Below are 18,526 nucleotides of genomic sequence, written 5' to 3'. Positions count from 1 at the left end.
AATCTTCTCCCTCTCACCTTGAACCAATGTCCTGTGATTCTTGATTCTCCTACCCTGTGTAAAGGACTCTATGTACTCACCTGGATTCACCGGTCACCACTGGGCCGGTACTCGGTGGAGTTTAGAAGGATGCAATTTACCAAATAGTGAAAGGCCTAGATAGAGTGGGTGTGTAGAGGATGTTTCCACTAGTGGGAGAGTCTAGAACCAGAGGGCACAGCCTCAGAATTAAAGGACGCGCCTTTAGAAAGGAGATGAGGGGGAATATAATTTTATCAGAGGGTGGTGAATCTGTGGAATTCATTTGCACAGACGACTGTGGAGGCCGTCAATGGATATTTTTAAGGTGACGATTGACAGATTTGTGATCAGTACAGGTGCCAGGGGTATGGGGAGAAGGCAGGAAAATTGGGTTGAAAGAGAAAAATAGATCAGGCATGATTGAATGGCGAAGTAGACTTGATGGACCAAAAGGCCTAATTCTACTCCTATAACTTGTCAACATGAATCCTATTCATTCTTCTCATGATTTTAAACACCCCTATATGTCGCCTCTCACTGACAAAGCAGCCACCTGAGAACATCACAGGGACACATTCTTGTGTTACCTATTCTATATTCTCAATACTAATCCGACATTTTCAATTCGTCATGTATTTGACAAGTTGAATCAAAATTCCCATGCTATCTTGATGGATTTTAAACGGATCAATAATTCAGACCTAGTTACCAATCAGTTAATTCCCACCATTGTGCTCAACTATCTCAGACAGTCTTCACTGGTCATACGTTTTCGACCATGAAAGTACATCCAGTCTGTTTCATTCCAGTCTCAGTTTGAAGTCTTCTATTGCTCTTCATTAAACTCTACAACTTGAGTTGAATTGAATTGAATTGAATTGATACAGCATGAGTCCATGCTGATCAATGACCTACCTGTTCATACTAGTTCTATGTCACCTCACATTTTCATCCATTCCTGCACAATAGGGGCAATTAGGGGAGTTAATTAACCTGCAAACCTTCACATCTTTGGTACATGGGAGGAAACCAGAGCACACGGGGGAAATCCAGTCCACAGGGAGAATGTGCAAACTTCACACACTGACCCCGTGAGGCAGCAACTCTACCAGTTGCGCCACTCTGCCAATGTTCACTCTGTAAGGTGGAGTCCATTGCAGAGACTTCATCTCAGATTTTCAGCATCTGCAAAATTTTGATCTCCCCCCCCCCCACCTGCCCACCCCCACCCCCAAAGTCTGCTAATGCTGAAGAGAAAAATTTGTTATTTTGATAAAAGTTCTCAAAAAATTGACTACAAGCAGATTCAGTTGTATTGTAAGTTTTCTGTGGAAGTCTCAAGAAGCATACATTTCACAGAGAGAGAGACAGGAGACTAGTTTCCCTGGAGCAATAGAAAATGAGGGTTAATATTTGGAGTAACTCAGTGGGTCAAGAGAACGTGGATAGGTAACATTTCTGGGCGGGATTCTTCTTCAGGCAGTCTAAAGACAGGTCCCAGCCCAGAACGCCACCTGTCCATGTTCTCCAGGGATGTCGTTTGAGCCACTGAGTTACTCCAGCACTTTGTGTCTTAAACCAGCATCTGCAGTTAATTGGAATCATGGTCACACAGCGTGGAAACAGGCCCTTCGACCCAACCTGCCCCCGCTAACCAATATGCCCCGTCTGCAGTAGTCCGACCTGCCTGTGTTTGGCCCATATCCCTCTAAAGCTTTCCCACCTGTCCAAACCTTTCTTAAAAGTTGTTATAGTACCACCTGCTCTGACAGCTTGTTCCATATGCCCTACACCCTTTGTGTAAAAAAGCTACCCCAAAGGTTACTATTAAATCATTCCCCCCTCACATTAAACCTATGTCCTGTTGTTCTTGATTCCCCTGCGAAAGACTCTGTGCATTCACCTTATCTATTCCTCTCATGATCTTGTACTCCTCTATAAGATCACCTCTCATCCTCCTGCACGACAAGGAATAAAGTCGTAGCCTGCCCAACCTCTCCCTCTAGCTTGTTTCTAATGGATTCAATGCACACACAGAAAGAAGAACAACGCAGGCCGTCTAAGTCCTCAGGAAAGAAGAAGCCTGATTATAAATCACTAATGATAAATTTAAATTGTGGCTTTATAAATAATAAAATCCATCGTTTGCACTCAGTGCTAGCAGCATGTAGAATTCACTCCAGAAATTAATCAGAAGAAAAAGATGGAGGATTGCTTCAATCATACCACAAGCAATTCATCAAATTCAATAGAAAGAGAAAAAAATAGATTATGTGTAAATCATTGACACTGACTGACTTATCAAAGGGGACTCTGACAGAGAAGAGAATTAAGGAATATCTGAGACTGCTGTTTTATCTGCATGTGTCAAAAAAATACCACTTCAAAACTTCAGACTGCGAAAAGCTGAATTCAATGTGGTTAAGTTTCCATCTTGCTTTACTGAAGACCTCTTCACGTTGACATTTGGGAAAGTACAGAGGTCCTTGGCTCTCCTGAATTCTGTTCACATACCAGGAAGATCAAGCGACTGTATCATAAAATGCAACAAACCTATCTGACTAATCTCTTCCTTGGAGAGATCTAATTGTCTCAGAAAATATCACTCTATTCACACGTGAAGGAGATCGTCGATCAATGAAAGGTCTACCTTTCCTTCTGCATTGAAACACATCACTGCCCTTCACTTCCTTTGTAGCTGCGAGCTACACCTTTCGCAAAATAAATCCTCGCTTGACCTAAACGTTGCACCGTATTCATCAATCGAGAACAGAATGCAAGCGTTGATGCAGGGAAATGGGGGTCACAAAAATAGCAGGGCTGTGCAAACTTCAGAGGCAGACTTGAGAGATTAAAGGGTTTCAAACTGATAAGCTCACGCAGTCCTTACTGGTCCAGAAAAATCTGTTTTCCTTTAAAGTGAGTTATAGAATCATAGATTCATACAATGTGGAAACAGACCAGAAAATAGACACAAAGTGCAGGAGTAACTCAACGGGTTGGGCAGCATCTCTGGAGAAAAAGGATGGGTGACATTTCGGGTTGAAGCCCTTCTTCAGACTCTGGCCTTTCGGCCCAACTTTCCCATGCCGACCAACATGCCCCATCGACACACTAGTCTCACCTGCCTACATTTGGCCCATATCCCTCTAAACCGTTCTTATCCATGTGCGAATGTCCCTTAAACTTTGTGATATTATCTCCTACGGCAACTCGTTCCATACACACACCTCCCTTTGTGTAAAAATGTTTCCCCTCAGGTTCCTGTTGCACCTTTCTCCCCTCACCTTAACGTTCTGTCAGCACAATATATTCCTTTCTCAGGAGACCTTCATGTTAGTTTCCCCCATGTGAAAGTAGAAGGATGAGGGGGGATCTTATTGAAACATATAAGATAATTAGGGGATTGGACACATTAGAGGCAGGAAACATGTTCCCAATGTTGGGGGAGTCCAGAACAAGGGGCCACAGTTTAAGAATAAGGGGTAGGCCATTTAGAACGGAGATGAGGAAGAACTTTTTCAGTCAGAGAGTGGTGAAGGTGTGGAATTCTCTGCCTCAGAAGGCAGTGGAGGCCAGTTCGTTGGATGCTTTCAAGAGAGAGCTGGATAGAGCTCTTAAGGATAGCGGAGTGAGGGGGTATGGGGAGAAGGCAGGAACGGGGTACTGATTGAGAGTGATCAGCCATGATCGCATTGAATGGCAGTGCTGGCTCGAAGGGCTGAATGGCCTACTCCTGCACCTATTGTCTATTGTCTATTGTATTTATGTTCCCAGAGACTGTCAGTCTCCTAGCTTTGCCTTCCATTGAAAGAAACGAAAGGCTTGGATTTATTAAGTGCCACATATAACCTTAGAATGTCCTAAAGCACTCTGCAGCTGATGAAGTCTCTTTGAAGTGTAGTCACAGCTGTAAAGCAGGAAGTGCAGCAACCAAATTGATCAGAGGAAGATCCCATAGGCGATTATGTAAAAATGAACTGGGTAAGCTGCTAACTTAGTAATATTGATCAGTTGGCAACTTTGTAGAAAGGAATTGCAGATGCTGGCTTACACCGAAGATAGACACAAAATACTGGAGTAACTCAGCAGGACAGGCAGCATCTCTGGAGAACAGGAATAGGTGAGGTGGGGGTAACAATTGATTGGCAGATGGGTGGCGTAGAGTCATAAAGTGTAGAAACAGGCCCTTTGGCCCAACTTGCCCACACTGGCCAACATGTCCCAGCGACACTAGTCCCACCTGTCCGCGTTAGGTCCATATCACTCCAAACTTGTCCCATCCATGTACCTGTCTAACTGTTTCTTAAATGTTGGGATAGTCCCTGCCTCAACTACCTCCTCTGCCAGCTTATTCCAGCCACCCACCACCATTTGTGTGAAAAAGTTAACCCTCAGATTCATATTACATCTTTTCCACTTCACCTTAAACCTACGTCCTCTGCTCTTTGATTCACCTCCTCTGGGCAAGAGACTCTGTGCATCTACCCGATCTATTCTTCTCATGATTTTATACACAGTAAGTGACAAAGGCTAGAGATGGAAAGGAGACAAAGGGATGTCAGATAAGGAGAGAGGAGGATTTAAATATGAAGCCAGAGGGAGGGATATAGATCATAAAATCATAAGATCATGTGATAGGAGCAGAATTAGGCCATTCGGACTATCAAGTCTACTCCTCCATTCAATCATTCTCCTGCCTTCTCCCAATATCCTCTGAGAGGTGGAAGAGGATGGGGGGGGGGGGGGGGGGGTGGGGGAAGGGAAAGAAGGGCATGGGATAGTGGGAAAAATGGGTATGCTCTAGGGTTCCATGTTCTCCAGAGATGCTGCCTGACCTGCTGAGTTACTCCAGCACTTTTGTGTCTTTTTGTACAAACCAGCATCTGCAGTTCCTTGTTTCTACCTTCTCTTTTGTACATGGGTTTGGCTTGGTTGCATTTATATACAATATTATCTGATCTGTTTGGATAGCATGCAAAACAAAGCTTTCCACTGTACCTCGGTACACGTGACAATAAAAAACCTAAACCTAAACCTCAAGTCACAGTCGACAAATACGTTTTCTGGCAACCATTTATAGAAGAAACTTGACCAAGTGGACCCGTTGGACTCAAACCCCTCCTGCATTGGTGCAGCACCCTCTCCTCCCGCCCTCTACCCTCCTCCCCTCCCACTCACCCCTTCCCCTCCCCTCCCCGCCTCCCCTCTCTCCCTTCCCCTCCCCCCCACTACATCCTCCTCACACTCTCTTATCCTCCCTCCTCCACCCTCCCTCCATCCCCCCCCCCCTCCACCCCACTCCTTCCCTCCCTCCCTCTTCCCTCCTTCCCTGGGAGATAGATTTAAACTTTAAAATGTGAATCACTTTAAAAATATAACACCGATTTCAATGAAACTTCTTCCATTAGCACCAAAGGGACGATGGTGAGTAAGGTGGGCCTAAAATTGTCGCGCTATCATGTACCATTTTGGCTGCAGTTCAGGAACAAACAAACAAACAAACGAGAGTTTTATTATCTAGATGTCCTATTCATGTTCCTTGTCTTTTGTGCAAGATATCTTGAGATACATTATTCCTGTAAACTACATATGCATAATAGTTATATGCCTTTTTAATATTTTATTTCATGTGATTATAGAGGATCGAGGTCATTATTGATGTGGAACACAGTAAAAGTAGAACATGTGTTGTCTACCTCAATGCACTGAAATAACCCTTTCAACTCCCTTTTCCATTTCCTTACCAACCTTTCTGTCTTGGGCCTCCTACATGGCCAGAGTGAGGCCACACGCAAATGGGAACAACAACAACTCATATTTTGCTTGGGTAACTTACAACCCAGTGGTATGAACGTTGAATTCTCTAATTTTACAAAACTTCTACTAACACTTCCCTTGTCTCTACCTTTGTCCCCTTCCTCCACCCTAGTTGTATAACTAGTTCTACAGTTCACCACATTGTATACCTTTTGAGATCACACCTTCTGCAGCCAACAATTCACCTGTCAGGTCACCACCCTGCCTTCAGTTATCTGTTGCCATGCCTCATTTGTCCTCATTTGTATTTTCTCGCCTCCAGCTCTTCCCCCCCTCCCCCCACCTCACCACCTACTTTCAGTCTGAAGACTTGCAACCTATCCTTTTTCACCAGAGATGTTGCCTGACCCACTGAGTTACTCCAGCACTTTGTGTATATTAATGCATTGTAATCATTCATGCTGCTGTTGAGATATACCTCGACAAATATGCTTCAGAATTAGATGACTTCCGTTTGCTCTTTACTCTGATTCATTCTGTCATTGTGGGGAATAATAGCGGAGTCAGGGGGTATGGGGAGAAGGCAGGAACGGGGTACTGATTGAGAATGATCAGCCATGCTCACATTGAATAGTGGTGTTGGCTCGAAGGGCCGAATGGCCTACTCCTGCACCTATTGTCTATTGTCTATTGTCTAATAATGCAGCCAAGTCAGATACTAGTTTACACTTCACATTACATGGAGCTCACTGCATTGGTATTCAGAACCTAATCCCTCAGTGCTTACACAACGGAAAAAAAACCCACTTATTCACGCACAAAGCACTCTTCTCCACATTAGGAGACCAAATGCAGTTCGAGAAATCACACTGAGGAACGTCAGTGTTGAGTCCACACGTGTAATCCAAAATTTCCAGTCATCCTTCGCTTTAAATCTTTGTCTCATTCTCATGTGAATCTCTCTGTTCCAATGAGGTTCAAAATAACCCTGTGATAGTTCATCAAGTCAGAATCATAGAGCGTGGAAACAGGTCCAACTTGCCCACGCCGACCAACATGTCCCATCTACACTAGTCCCACCTGCCTACGTTTGGCCCATATGGTTTAAAGGTGCTTTATTTGTTACATGCGGAAGTGCACAGTGAAATTCTGTTTGATTGTTTCATGTATTCTACCCATCCACATATAATATCCCTCTGTTTGATGTATAAAAGTGATTACAAAAAGTGGTGAAAAAGTACAATTAAGGCTTGTGGATGGGATAAGTGCGAGAGCTAAGATTTAGGAAAAGGATTCTAATGTGGGAAGATACAAAATTTTCCATTTTGGTAGGAAACATTATTATTATTATTATTATTATGTTTTATAAAAGGTGAGTGTTGCAGAGGTCCAATATAGAACATAAAACACTACAGCACTTCGATAGGCCCTTCAGTCCATGATGTCTGTGCTGAACATGATGCCAATATAATTCAATTAATAATAATTACAATATAATATTAATTTAATAATTAATTCATGAGGATAAATTAATTTCATCTGCCTGCATTTGATTCACATTCCTCCTTTCCCTGTATATTCAAATGACAATCGAAAAGCCACTTAAGGGGTGGCACAGTGGTGTAGCGGTAGAGTTGCTGCCTCACAGCACCAGAGACCTGCGTTCCACCCTGACTACGATTGCTATCTGCCCGGAGTTTGTACGTTCTCCCTGTGACCATGTGGCTTTTCTCCGGGTGCTCTGGTTTCCTCCCACATTCCAAATATCTGCAGGTTTGTAGGTGAATTGGCTTCTGTAAATTGCCCCTATTGTGAAGGATAGAACTCATGTATCGATGGTCAGTGCCGACTCGCTGGGCCAAAGAGCCTGTTTCTATTCTGTATCTCTAAACTAAACTAAACTTTAATGCTACTATTGTATTTGCCTCCCCCGCCACCACTGCCAGCACATTCCAGGCACCTGCTGTGTAAAAAAGTTGGCCTGCATATCTGCTTTAAACTTTGCTCCTCTCATCTTTAATCTACGCTCTCTAGTCTTTGATATGAAATGCTGAGCACTCTAAACCTAATGAATGGATGCTTCTTCTTGTGTGAAAATCTAGTACTGGCTGTGTCTTTTAAAAAATAAGAAGTTGCCCACACGAAAAGGAATTGCAATGAAATTATTTCTCACTGGGTTTCGTGAGTCTCTGAAAATCTCTTTTTCAAAGGGCAGTGAGAGCAGATTTGTTGAATATTGTTAAGGTAGAGGTAGGTACATTCTTGCTGTGAAAGGAGATGAAAGATTAGGGTGGCAAAGTGGTGCAGCGGTAGAACTGCTGCCTCACAGCGCCAGAGACCCGGGTTCTATCCTGACTACAGTTACCGTCTGTACCACATGGGTTTTCTCCAGTGCTCCGGATTCCTCCCACATTAGAAAGACATGCAGGTTAGTAGGTTAATTGTCTTCTGTAAATTTACACTACTTTGTAAGATGTAAAAGTGGGATAATGTATAACTTGCGCAGAGTCAACATGGACATGGTGCATATAACTTGTGCATAGTCAATGGTCAACATGGACATAGTGCATATAACTTGTGCACAGTCAATGGTCAATGTGGACATGGTGCATATACCTTGTGCACAGTCAATGGTCAATGTGGACATGGTGCATATAACTTGTGCATAGTCAATGGTCAATGTGGACATGGTGCATATAACTTGTGCATAGTCAATGGTCAACGTGGACATGGTGGACCAAAGGGCATGTTCCCAAGCTGTATCACTAAAACTAAAACTAAATTATCACAGGTATATGTGGATTTAAGGTTACCTTCAGAAATGTTCTTAAGAAATGGCAGAGCAGAGGCAAGTGACTGAGTTGCCTATTCTTGGCCATTATTTGTATAGTTGTAAATCCTGGCCAGCGGTAGAGTTGCTGCCTTACAGCACCAGAGACCCAGGTTCGATCCTGACTACGGCTGCTCTCTGTACGGAGTTTGTACATTCTGCCCGTGATGCCTTGGGTTTTCTCTGGGTGCTCCGGTTTCCTCCCACACTCCAAACATGTGCAGGTTTGCACGTTAATTGGGTTCAGTAAAGATTATATGTTGTCCCTAGTGTGTAGGATAGTGCTGGTGTACGGGGTGATCGCTGGTCGGCACAGACTCGGTGGGTCGTTGGGCCGATTGGCCTGCTTCCGTGCTGTATCTCCGAAGTCTAAAGTCTTAATTGTCCTTGTTTCATCCACAGACGTGCGGTGTTCCAATCACAGTAAGTTGACTGCAAGATTACTGCAAACATTTTCAAGGGCCATAAACTGCAATTACCGAGTGATTGTGCTCTTGGGTGAATATTCTAGTGACCTTGACAATAATCGAAATACTCTGTGATGAATGCCAGCAATGAATGGATTTGGAATTTAAAAACTGGCTGCTTCTGACTGGAGACTTTATACAGTATCTAGGTGCTGTAGTCTTGGATAACAGGTCAGCCCTTTGGGATTGAGATGATGACAAATTTATCACCTGGCATTTATCACCTTGCTGTTTGTCGAAGCTGGGTGAGCACAAATTGGCTGCCCTGTTTCCAACACTTCAGAAACTATTTCATTGGATGTGAATCGCCACAGGCCAGGAAAGGTGCAAGTTTGTCTTCGATTCAAATAGCTGTAAATCTTTACGTTCTCAAAGTCAAAGGTATTTATTTGTCATATGCACCGGTTATGAACTGAAACAATGAAAGTCCTACTTGTTTCTGCTTTACAGGCATTTTAGGCGTAACAATATTCTTGCACCTGCACTTGTTCTGTAGCAATAACCCTCGTCGACAAAAAGATGCCGGTACGGATATTGATTAAAAGTTAAGCTGCATTTATCAATGAAATAAACCCTCATCGTCTGTTTTGATTTTTTGGTCAATCAACTTCTAATTTAATACATTAATAAGTAAGAAGTATAAAACCAACAATACTAAAAATATGAAAATCTGGATTTTAATGTTTTAGAGATGCAAGTACACTATACCATCCTAAAAAAAGCAATCGGCTGTACACGATCTCCCTCCTCTTTCCACTCTATTTTTGCATTAGTTTAGTTTTTATAGTTTTGTTTGTCACGTGTACTGAGGTACAGTGAAAAGGTTTTTGCAGCATGCTATCCAGTCAGCATAAGGACTATACATGATTACAATCAAGCCGCCCACAGTGTACAGAGACAGGATAAAGGGAATAGCGTTTAGTGCAATGGCCACAATGAGGTAGAGGTGAATCGGACAGGACTCTAGCTTATGGAAGGGACGTTCAAAAGCATTACGACAGAGGGGAAGAAGCTGTTCCTGAATCAGGAGGTGCCCGCTTTCAAGCTTCTGTATCTTGTGCTTGATGGGAGTAGGGAGAAGAAGGAATGACTAGGGTTGGCCAAGTCTTTGATTATGTTGGCTACTTTCTCGATGCAGCATAAAGTCGAAGGAGTTAATGGGGGGGAAGTCTGCCCGGCAAAAACATTGCCTTTTCATTTCAATACTTAAATCCAACTGAATGTCAGTTTTATATTTGGAGTTGAGGTCATCCATTCCAGTCAACATTTATCCTAATTTGTTTCTTGTTTCCCCCCCCCCCATTATGTAAACCATTCACAGCAGACATAGTCAGTACACAATATCACATTCTGAAAGTTGTAGTCTTCAAGTAGAATGCATGGATGACCTTATAACGACTTTTGCCAGCACAAAGTTTTATCAGTGAAAAAACTATAAGCTGAAGTTTTTAAGTAGGTCAATGGTTGTTTGATTATTATTTGTGAAAAATGAAAAAAAAAACTGAAGTCCAAAGTACATTCAAGATTGACCAAGCAAAAATAAAACAGCGTAGGAATCAAGAGCTATGGGAATAAACTGGGAATGGGGAGTTATTGAAAGACCAACCATGATCCTGATCAGTAGTGGAAATGGCTTCAGAGTGAGAATAACAACTCCAACTTGTTTCTTGTGTTCCTGTTCCATATATTCATAAATCTTTCATAGAACGTTCTGGCATGATCAATCAGGGTGTTGAGTGTAGACGTTTGGATGCTGTGTTTCAGTTGTACAAGATATTGGTGAGGATGCATTTGAAGTATTGTGTTCAGTTTTGATCACCCTGCTATAGGAATGATGTTGTTAAGCTGAAAAAGTCCATAGATTTACAAGGAAGTTGCCAGAATTGGTCTGACCTATAGGGAGATATAGGGCAGGCTAGTACTTTATTCCTTGGAGTGAAGGAGGCTGATGGGTGTGGATAAGATCACGAGGGGAATAGATAGGGTGAATGCACAGAGTCTTTCCCAGAGTAAGAGAATCAAGAGCCAGAGGACATAGGTTTAAGTTGAGACTGGAAAGATTTAATAGGAACCCGAGGTACAGTTTTTCACACAGAGGGTGGGTATATGGATGAAGCTGCCAGAGGAGACAGTTGAGACACATATTCTAACAATATTTAAGACATTTGGATAGGTACATGGATACGAAAGGTTTCGAGGGACATGCTAAATGCAGACAAGTGGGACTAATGTAGATGGGGCATTTTGGTTGGCATGGACTAGTTTGGCCGAAAGGCCTGTTTTCATTCTGTATGACTCTATGACTCTGTGACGCTATATTTTAATTTTCCTAGACTGCACCAGTTCCATTATATTGGCTTGCGTACATTTCTTGTCACCGACTGACTGAAATTGCACAATTGTTCTCTACCAGCTGTGCACTTCACTGTATGTTAGTACATGAGAACGGTAAACCAGTACAAAAATATGATTAGGCTAGACAATGGCGTATTTCTGCCATTATTTTCTGTAATTCGATCCAAAACAACACATGTGAAATGTACTTTTATGCTTTGAATGGCAAGTGGCTCACTAAGCCAATGAAAATATCTGCCGTCGTTACAATGCAGTTCCCCCTGAAACAAGAATAAAATTCCTGCCCCCATCTCGAAGTGTTAATGAATGCACATGGAAAACATACATTTACAAGATTACTGGTGCAAATATCACTGGTGCTATAAAGGCAAGTTTACAAAGCAAATCTGCCACCCTTTGCAAGTGGATGAGATTTAAATTGCAAGTTGTGACTCACAATGACCCACTGGTCAATGTTGATTTCTTGACCTGCTTTCTGTTGCTAAATAGAAGCAGCATTTCATTCTCAATGGCCTCAAGAGTATGACAACACTGCAGGATTTGCACATTAAACTTGACCTCAAGTCACTGTGCAAACTTGGAGCTGACACTTAATAGTATAAGCACCATTTCAGCAATATGAAAATCATTACCACAATGTCAATTAGCTTCTTTGGCACAGGAAGGATATCATTTAAAATGCTAGACACAATCCCTTAACTTTGGATCACTTTGTACTTTATTTTATAATCTAATCATTCTTTCCCTCACTTTGTTTCTCTTTCTGTGCCTGAGTTGAATGTGATTCATCCTACTGCCTGCTAAATTGTCCTTCTGAGTCTCATCTTGCTGGTTAAGGAGGTGGACCATGGGAACAGATCTTTGCCGAAGTCTTGAAAATCTTCTCTCACAGAAAGAGGGAGTAGAAAATATTTCTGGAGCTGAAGGCGAGGAAACCTATCTAACAAATGTACTCCTCACAAGCAAGGTTGGTCTTTGTCCAACCATCTGCCTATCAATCCCCCCCATTACCTATATCCACCTATCACACCCCAGGCTTTGTCCTGCCCCATCTCTCTTCCAGCTTTTCTCCCCTCCTCCCTCCTCCTCCTCCCCCTCCCCCATCCCCATCCCCGTCTCCATCCCCGTTCCCACCACAATCAGTGTGAAGAAGGGTCCCAACCCTTCTACAACCATCAGGGAAGACACAAAGTGCTGGAGTAACTCAGTGGGTCAGGCATCATGGACGATGTTTTGGTTAGGGACCCTTCTTCAGACTCATGGTCAAAGAGCCGAAGAGCAACCGGAGTCACAGAGGGAGAGCAGTGAGTGAGGGTCTTACAGAAATCCCATTGAAGAAGAAGGGTCCCAACCCAAATTGTCACGTATTCATGATCTCCAGAGATGTTGCCTGACACGTTGTGTTACTCCAGCACTCTGCAGCAGGATCAGGTTTTAAAAATAATTTTGATAAATGCAGTTTAGTGTAGGAATACAGTTTGGAAACGGGCCCTTTGGCCCACTGAGTCCGTGCCGACTAGCAATCACCCGGACACCAGTTCTATCCTACGCACCAGGGGCAATTTACAGAAGCCAATGAACCTGCAAACCAGAACGCCTTTGGAATGTGGGAGGAAACCAGAGCACCCGGAGAAAACCCACACGTTCATAGGGAGAACGTACAAACTCTGCACAGACAGCATCCATAGTCAGGATCGAACCCAGGTCTCTACCAGTTGCACCACTGTTCCGCACTCTTCCTTGTTTCTACATGGTCATTTGGATGACCTGCTAATTTCCCATGAGGAAACTTAAATAAATCAATATTATATGAAAACCTACCCGTCCAACAAGAATGGGTTCAGGTCCTGAAAATTCTTCCAACACAAACATTTGATTCCAGACCCAGCCTCTCTTGGCACGGTTGAGGGATCCAGCATCGGCATTCAAACCATCGAGTGTCAACACATCCCCATTCTGTAATCTCTGTGGAGCATCCAGAGGGATGGGCTGCATCAGAGGAAGCACACTAATCCATGCCAGCACCAAGCGAGCCTGCATATCCACAAGCATTGTTCCCAGTCTCTCTGGCATTATTCCTTGGACCACCTCTCGAGATGGTTTGAGGAGTGAGGCAGGTGGGTGTGAAGGAAGATGTTGCAGGCAGCGGAGCGGTGAGTTATACCGAGATCTGTAGCTTCAGTCCAGGATAGGTTCCCACCGACAATGTTCCTCAACACTTGCAGGCCAACAATGTTATCACGTGCTATATCTGGTTAATTCTCCACTTCCTTCGCCTTGTCTGCAGTGTGTATAAAGACGATCTATCAGAAAGGTTCCATGATACAGTTCTTCGGTGCATCGGTAAGTCCTGGAAAAAAAAGGAAGAATTATTTGAATTATTTCAGGACTCAGCCTTGGTCCCTGGAAGCCACACTAACTGCTGCACCATGCAGCCACCCAATATAAATGAAGTCACTGAAAGGAGTTAGGATGAAACTTGCTCTCTCCCCAGGTACAAAATGAAGCAAAAAAAGACACAGAAGTGCTGCAGTAACTCAGCAGGTCAGGCAACATCTCTGGAGAACATGGATAGGTGACATTTTGGGTCAGGACCCTTGTTCAGACTGAATGTAGTAGGGGGGAGAAAGCTGGAAGTTGGAGCGAGTTACTTATCCATGTTCTCCACAGATGCTACCTGACCCGTTGAGTTAAACCTGAATTTTTTAATTTTATTCTGTAAACCAGAATCTGCAGTTCCTTGTGTATCCATTATAGATGGAATAAATTTCAAACTCTACTCTGCAATATCATCAATCAAGTACAAGCCAGGCATTAAACGGAAACCTTTTCTAATCCATTTGATTCAGTTTCAAGCATTTTCTGAAAATCAGCTATGACTTAAAGCTTGGTTATTTTAATTTGGAGCTGCAGAGAGATCCAGGGAGAGATTCCAGGCAAAGGTTTTATCCATTGCCTGTTTAGTTAAATTAGGAGACCAATTAAATTTAGGGCGGCACAGTGGTGCAACTGGTGGAGCTACTGCCTCACAGTGCCAGAAATCCGGGGTTTGATTCAGACCTCATTGCTATCTGTGTGGAGTTTGCATGTTGTACACATGGGTTTCCCTCTATGGTTTCCTCCACCTTACATCCATAAGTGCCAAAGAAGAACTTCCTCCTGGGGCCAAATCAAGCTGGGCTGAATGGAAATGCCTCAACAGACTGAGAGCTGGCACTGTTCGTTGTAAAGCGACTCTCAAGAAATGGGGTTATAAAGACACTGAATACGTCATCTGCATACATTGCACTGAACCACAAACTATGGAGCACCTATTAAGATGTCCTCCATTGGAGCACGAATGCAAAGCTAAGGACCTCGCAGAGAACAGTGATATTGCTAAGAGTTGTGTTCAGTTTTGGCTGAAACACAATATCTAGTATGTGTGGACACGAGAAGAAGAAGAAGAAGAAGAAGAAGAAGAAGAAGAAGACATCCACATCTCAAAGACCTGCAGGTATTTAAGTTGATCAAACTCTGTATATTGCCCCTAGTGTGTAGCGAGTGGATGACAAAGTTGGAAAGCCTAGAATCAGTGTGAACAGGTGATTAATGATCGATGGACCGAAGGGCCTCTTTACATGCCGCATCTCCAGAAAAAGCTTAACACTAAATTTGGAGTGATCCAGGGCACAGAATTATGTGTCAGAGGTGTCAGCCATGATAGAATGGCGGAATGGGACTTGATGGGCCGAATAGCCTAATTCTACTCCTATCACTTATGATCTTATAAGAGCAAAGAGACCTGCAGACTTTGTAAGGACAGGAGAAGGTTGTCTGCACAAGGAGGAATGAGGCCATGATAGAATTTGAGAACAGCAATGAATTTAAACATCACCCTTTTTTCCAGACTGGATATGTCCAAAACTAGAGGCACGGCAATAAGATAAGAGGGAGGAATTTAGTGGAGTTGTGTGGGGGAAATGTTTTACACATAGAGCAGTGGGGGCCTGGAACGCATTGCCTGGGGTGATGGTGGAACCAGATACAACAGTGGCATTTAAGAGGCTTTTAGATAAGCACATGGAAGTGCATGGAATAGCGGGATATGGATCATGTGCAGGCAGAAGAGATCAGTTCAGCTCGGCATCATGTTCAGCACAAACATTGCGGGCCAAAGGGCCCATTCCTGTGCTGTACTGCATAATGTTCCATGGTCTATGTAAAGCAAGAGTTGATTTTCAACTCTCAGCTCTCCCAAAGATTACTGCTCTTCTGCTGATGTAACCTTCCGGAGATCCCTTTAAACAGTCCTTGGCACAGCAAGTGATTAAATGTATTCTTTCATTACATTGATTAAGAAATCCTCTCACAATCCAACAGGAGCGACAGTCATTTTACGTCTGCTTTCCTGTCCCACCTGCTACATTTCAGCTTCGATATTTTGTACTTCTGAATCGTGTTGGCATTGACTTCAAAATTTGGTCCAAGTCTGTAAGGTTGTGTCTTGCGCAAGATTCCACATTGCTCTTTCTATTGTACTTGTGTTTGACTTGACTGTATTTAGACATTAGAGATCCAGTGTGGAAACAGACTCTTTCCCCTGACCGTGCTGACTAGCGATCACCCCATACACCAGCACTATCCCACACATTAGCGACAATTTACAATTTTCCCAAAGCCAATTAACCTACAAACTTTGGAGTGTGAGAAGAAATTGGTGCACCCAGAGTAAACCCACACGGTTACAGAGAGTACAAACTCTGAAAAACATCACCTGCAGTCAAGATCAACCTGGGTCCCTGGCACAGTATGGCACCAACTCTATCGCTGTGCCACTGTGCCACCCCATTTATACATGGCATACTGTATCTGATCTGCTTAGATGGTATGCAAATCAAAGCTTTTCACTACAACTGGACACGTACAAACCAAAACATATACAGAAATAGGAAATGGAAATAGGAAACGGTTAGTAATATTTCCTTAATATGTTATAGATGCCAGTGGTGCAGGGCTCAAAATAGCTTCCAAAATTACTCTACATTTAGAAACATAAATAGATGCTTTAAGAGAATGTTACCAGGATTCGAGGGACTGAGCGATAAGGAATAGTTGTGCGGGCCAGGGATTTATTCCTTGGAGTGCAGAAGGATGAGGGGTGATCTTATAGAGGTGTACAAAATCATAAGAGGAATAGATTGGGTAAATGCAGAGAGTCTTTTGCCCAAAGTAGGGGACTCGAGAACCAGAGAACAAAGGTTTAAGGTGAGGAGGGAAAAATTTAATGGGAACCTGAGGGGGTAAAATTTTTACACAAAGGGTGGCGGGTGTATGGAATGAGCTGTCGGAGATGGTGGTTGAGGCATTTAGGCAGGTACTTGGATATTGTAGGTTAAGAGGGATATAGGTCAAACGAAGGCAGGTGGGACTAGTATAGATGGGACTTGTTGATCGGCGTGGGCAAGCTGAGCCTGGGCTGTGTTACTCTAGATTCTATACATAGGAAAATGCCTTTCGGACCATGTGACAAGCTTGGTGCCAAATTAAGCTTGCATGTGGTCCATACTCCGCTATTTGCTGCCTGGTCATGTATCTAGTTAAATGCCTTTTAAACACTTCAATTACATGTGGTTCTACTACCTCTGCTGGCTTTGTGATCCAGGCATCCAACATTTTCTCAAATCTCCTCTTTAAACATTCCCCCTCTCACCTTAACCCAATGCTCTCCAACATTTGATGTTTCCATACTGGGAAAAAAGACTATCTACCTTATTGTTTTGTTTATTTTTCAGATACAGCGTGGAAACAGGCCCTTTGGCACACCAGGTACGTGCTGACCAGCTATCACCACACACCAACAAACTATCTTACACGCTAGGGACAATTAAATTTTTTATCAAAGCCAATTAACACATCTTTGGAGTGTGGGAAGAAACCAGAGCACCCGGAGAAAACCCACATGGTCCCACGGGGAGCATGTAGAGACAGCACCCGTGGTCAGGATTGAATCTGTATCTTTGGTGCTGTAAGGCTGCTGCAACTCTACCATTGCGCCACCTTATTTCTTTCAATGCAAGGGTTTCCCTCGAAGAATGTGGTGCTCGTTTATTAACCGACTGAAATTAGTTAATCTTGAAAAGGAAGCACTATTCATAAGTATCCTAAAATTGCTGAAGATGACTTTTATAAAAATTACACTGAGCTAATTAACAGACCAGACTGTACTTACTTTTAGCTCATAGCTTTGCAGCAAACTGCTCTTCACCACGCCCTGAATTTCCATACCTAAGCATCGAAACACAGAAGTCAGAGGCCACATGTTGGCACATCTGAACCTCTCGATCTTTGCCAAACTTAGCATGGCTGGTCGGCTTGAGACACATTTGCTCCCATTCATTTGAAAACAAATGGGGTCAAGCTCACTGATTAAAAAAGGCAAGAGCAGGTAAGTGGTTTATTTATTTTATACTAGGTTTAAATAACTCATTCCAATTAATATTCCAACACACATTCAATTCAGGGAGATGGGCGGCGCAGTGGTGTAGTGGTAGAGTTTTCCGTTTGCATTCAACCTCTCAAAGTGCAATACCTCACATTTGTCAGATTAAACTCTGTCTGCCATTTCTCCACCCATTTTGTAGCTGATCTATATCCTGCTGTTTACTTTGACAGCTTTCCTCACAGTCCGTGACCCGAGCAACCTTGGTGTCATCTGCAACCTTACTCACCAACCCGTCTATGTTTATGTCCAAAACACATACATACACAGTATATGTGTGTGTGTGTGTGTGTGTGTGTGTGTGTGTGTGTGTGTGTGTGTGTGTGTGTGTGTGTGTGTGTGTGTGTGTGTGTGTGTGTGTGTGTGTGTGTATGTGTGTGTGTGTTTAGATGTGTATATATACATACACATATGTAGAAACATAGAAAATAGGTGCAGGAGTAGGCCATTCGGTTCTTCAAGCCAGCACCACCATTCATCATGGCTGATCTTCCAAGATCAGTACCCCGTTCCTGCTATCTCCCCATATCCCTCGATTCCATTAACCCTAAGAGCTATGCCTAACTCTATCTTGAAATTAAAAAAAAAAAATTATATATATATAATTTTCAT

General features: G+C 43.1%; 1 protein-coding gene across 1 annotated transcript in view; it reads right to left on the bottom strand.

The window, feature by feature from the left end:
* Positions 1–18,526, bottom strand: part of cdh8 (cadherin 8) — a 174,936-nt gene that overhangs the window by 134,601 nt on the left and 21,809 nt on the right. The window contains exon 2 of the mRNA XM_078400723.1: positions 13,255–13,783. Within this exon, the coding sequence (XP_078256849.1) occupies positions 13,255–13,506 (252 nt within the window). The 5' untranslated portion in view covers positions 13,507–13,783. The remainder of the gene's footprint in view (positions 1–13,254; positions 13,784–18,526) is intronic.

This window comes from Rhinoraja longicauda, chromosome 6 (genome assembly GCF_053455715.1).
Source record: "Rhinoraja longicauda isolate Sanriku21f chromosome 6, sRhiLon1.1, whole genome shotgun sequence".
NCBI lineage: Eukaryota > Metazoa > Chordata > Chondrichthyes > Rajiformes > Arhynchobatidae > Rhinoraja > Rhinoraja longicauda.
The sequence above is the reverse complement of the archived record's forward strand: the minus strand, read 5'-3'. Positions and strand labels throughout refer to the sequence as shown.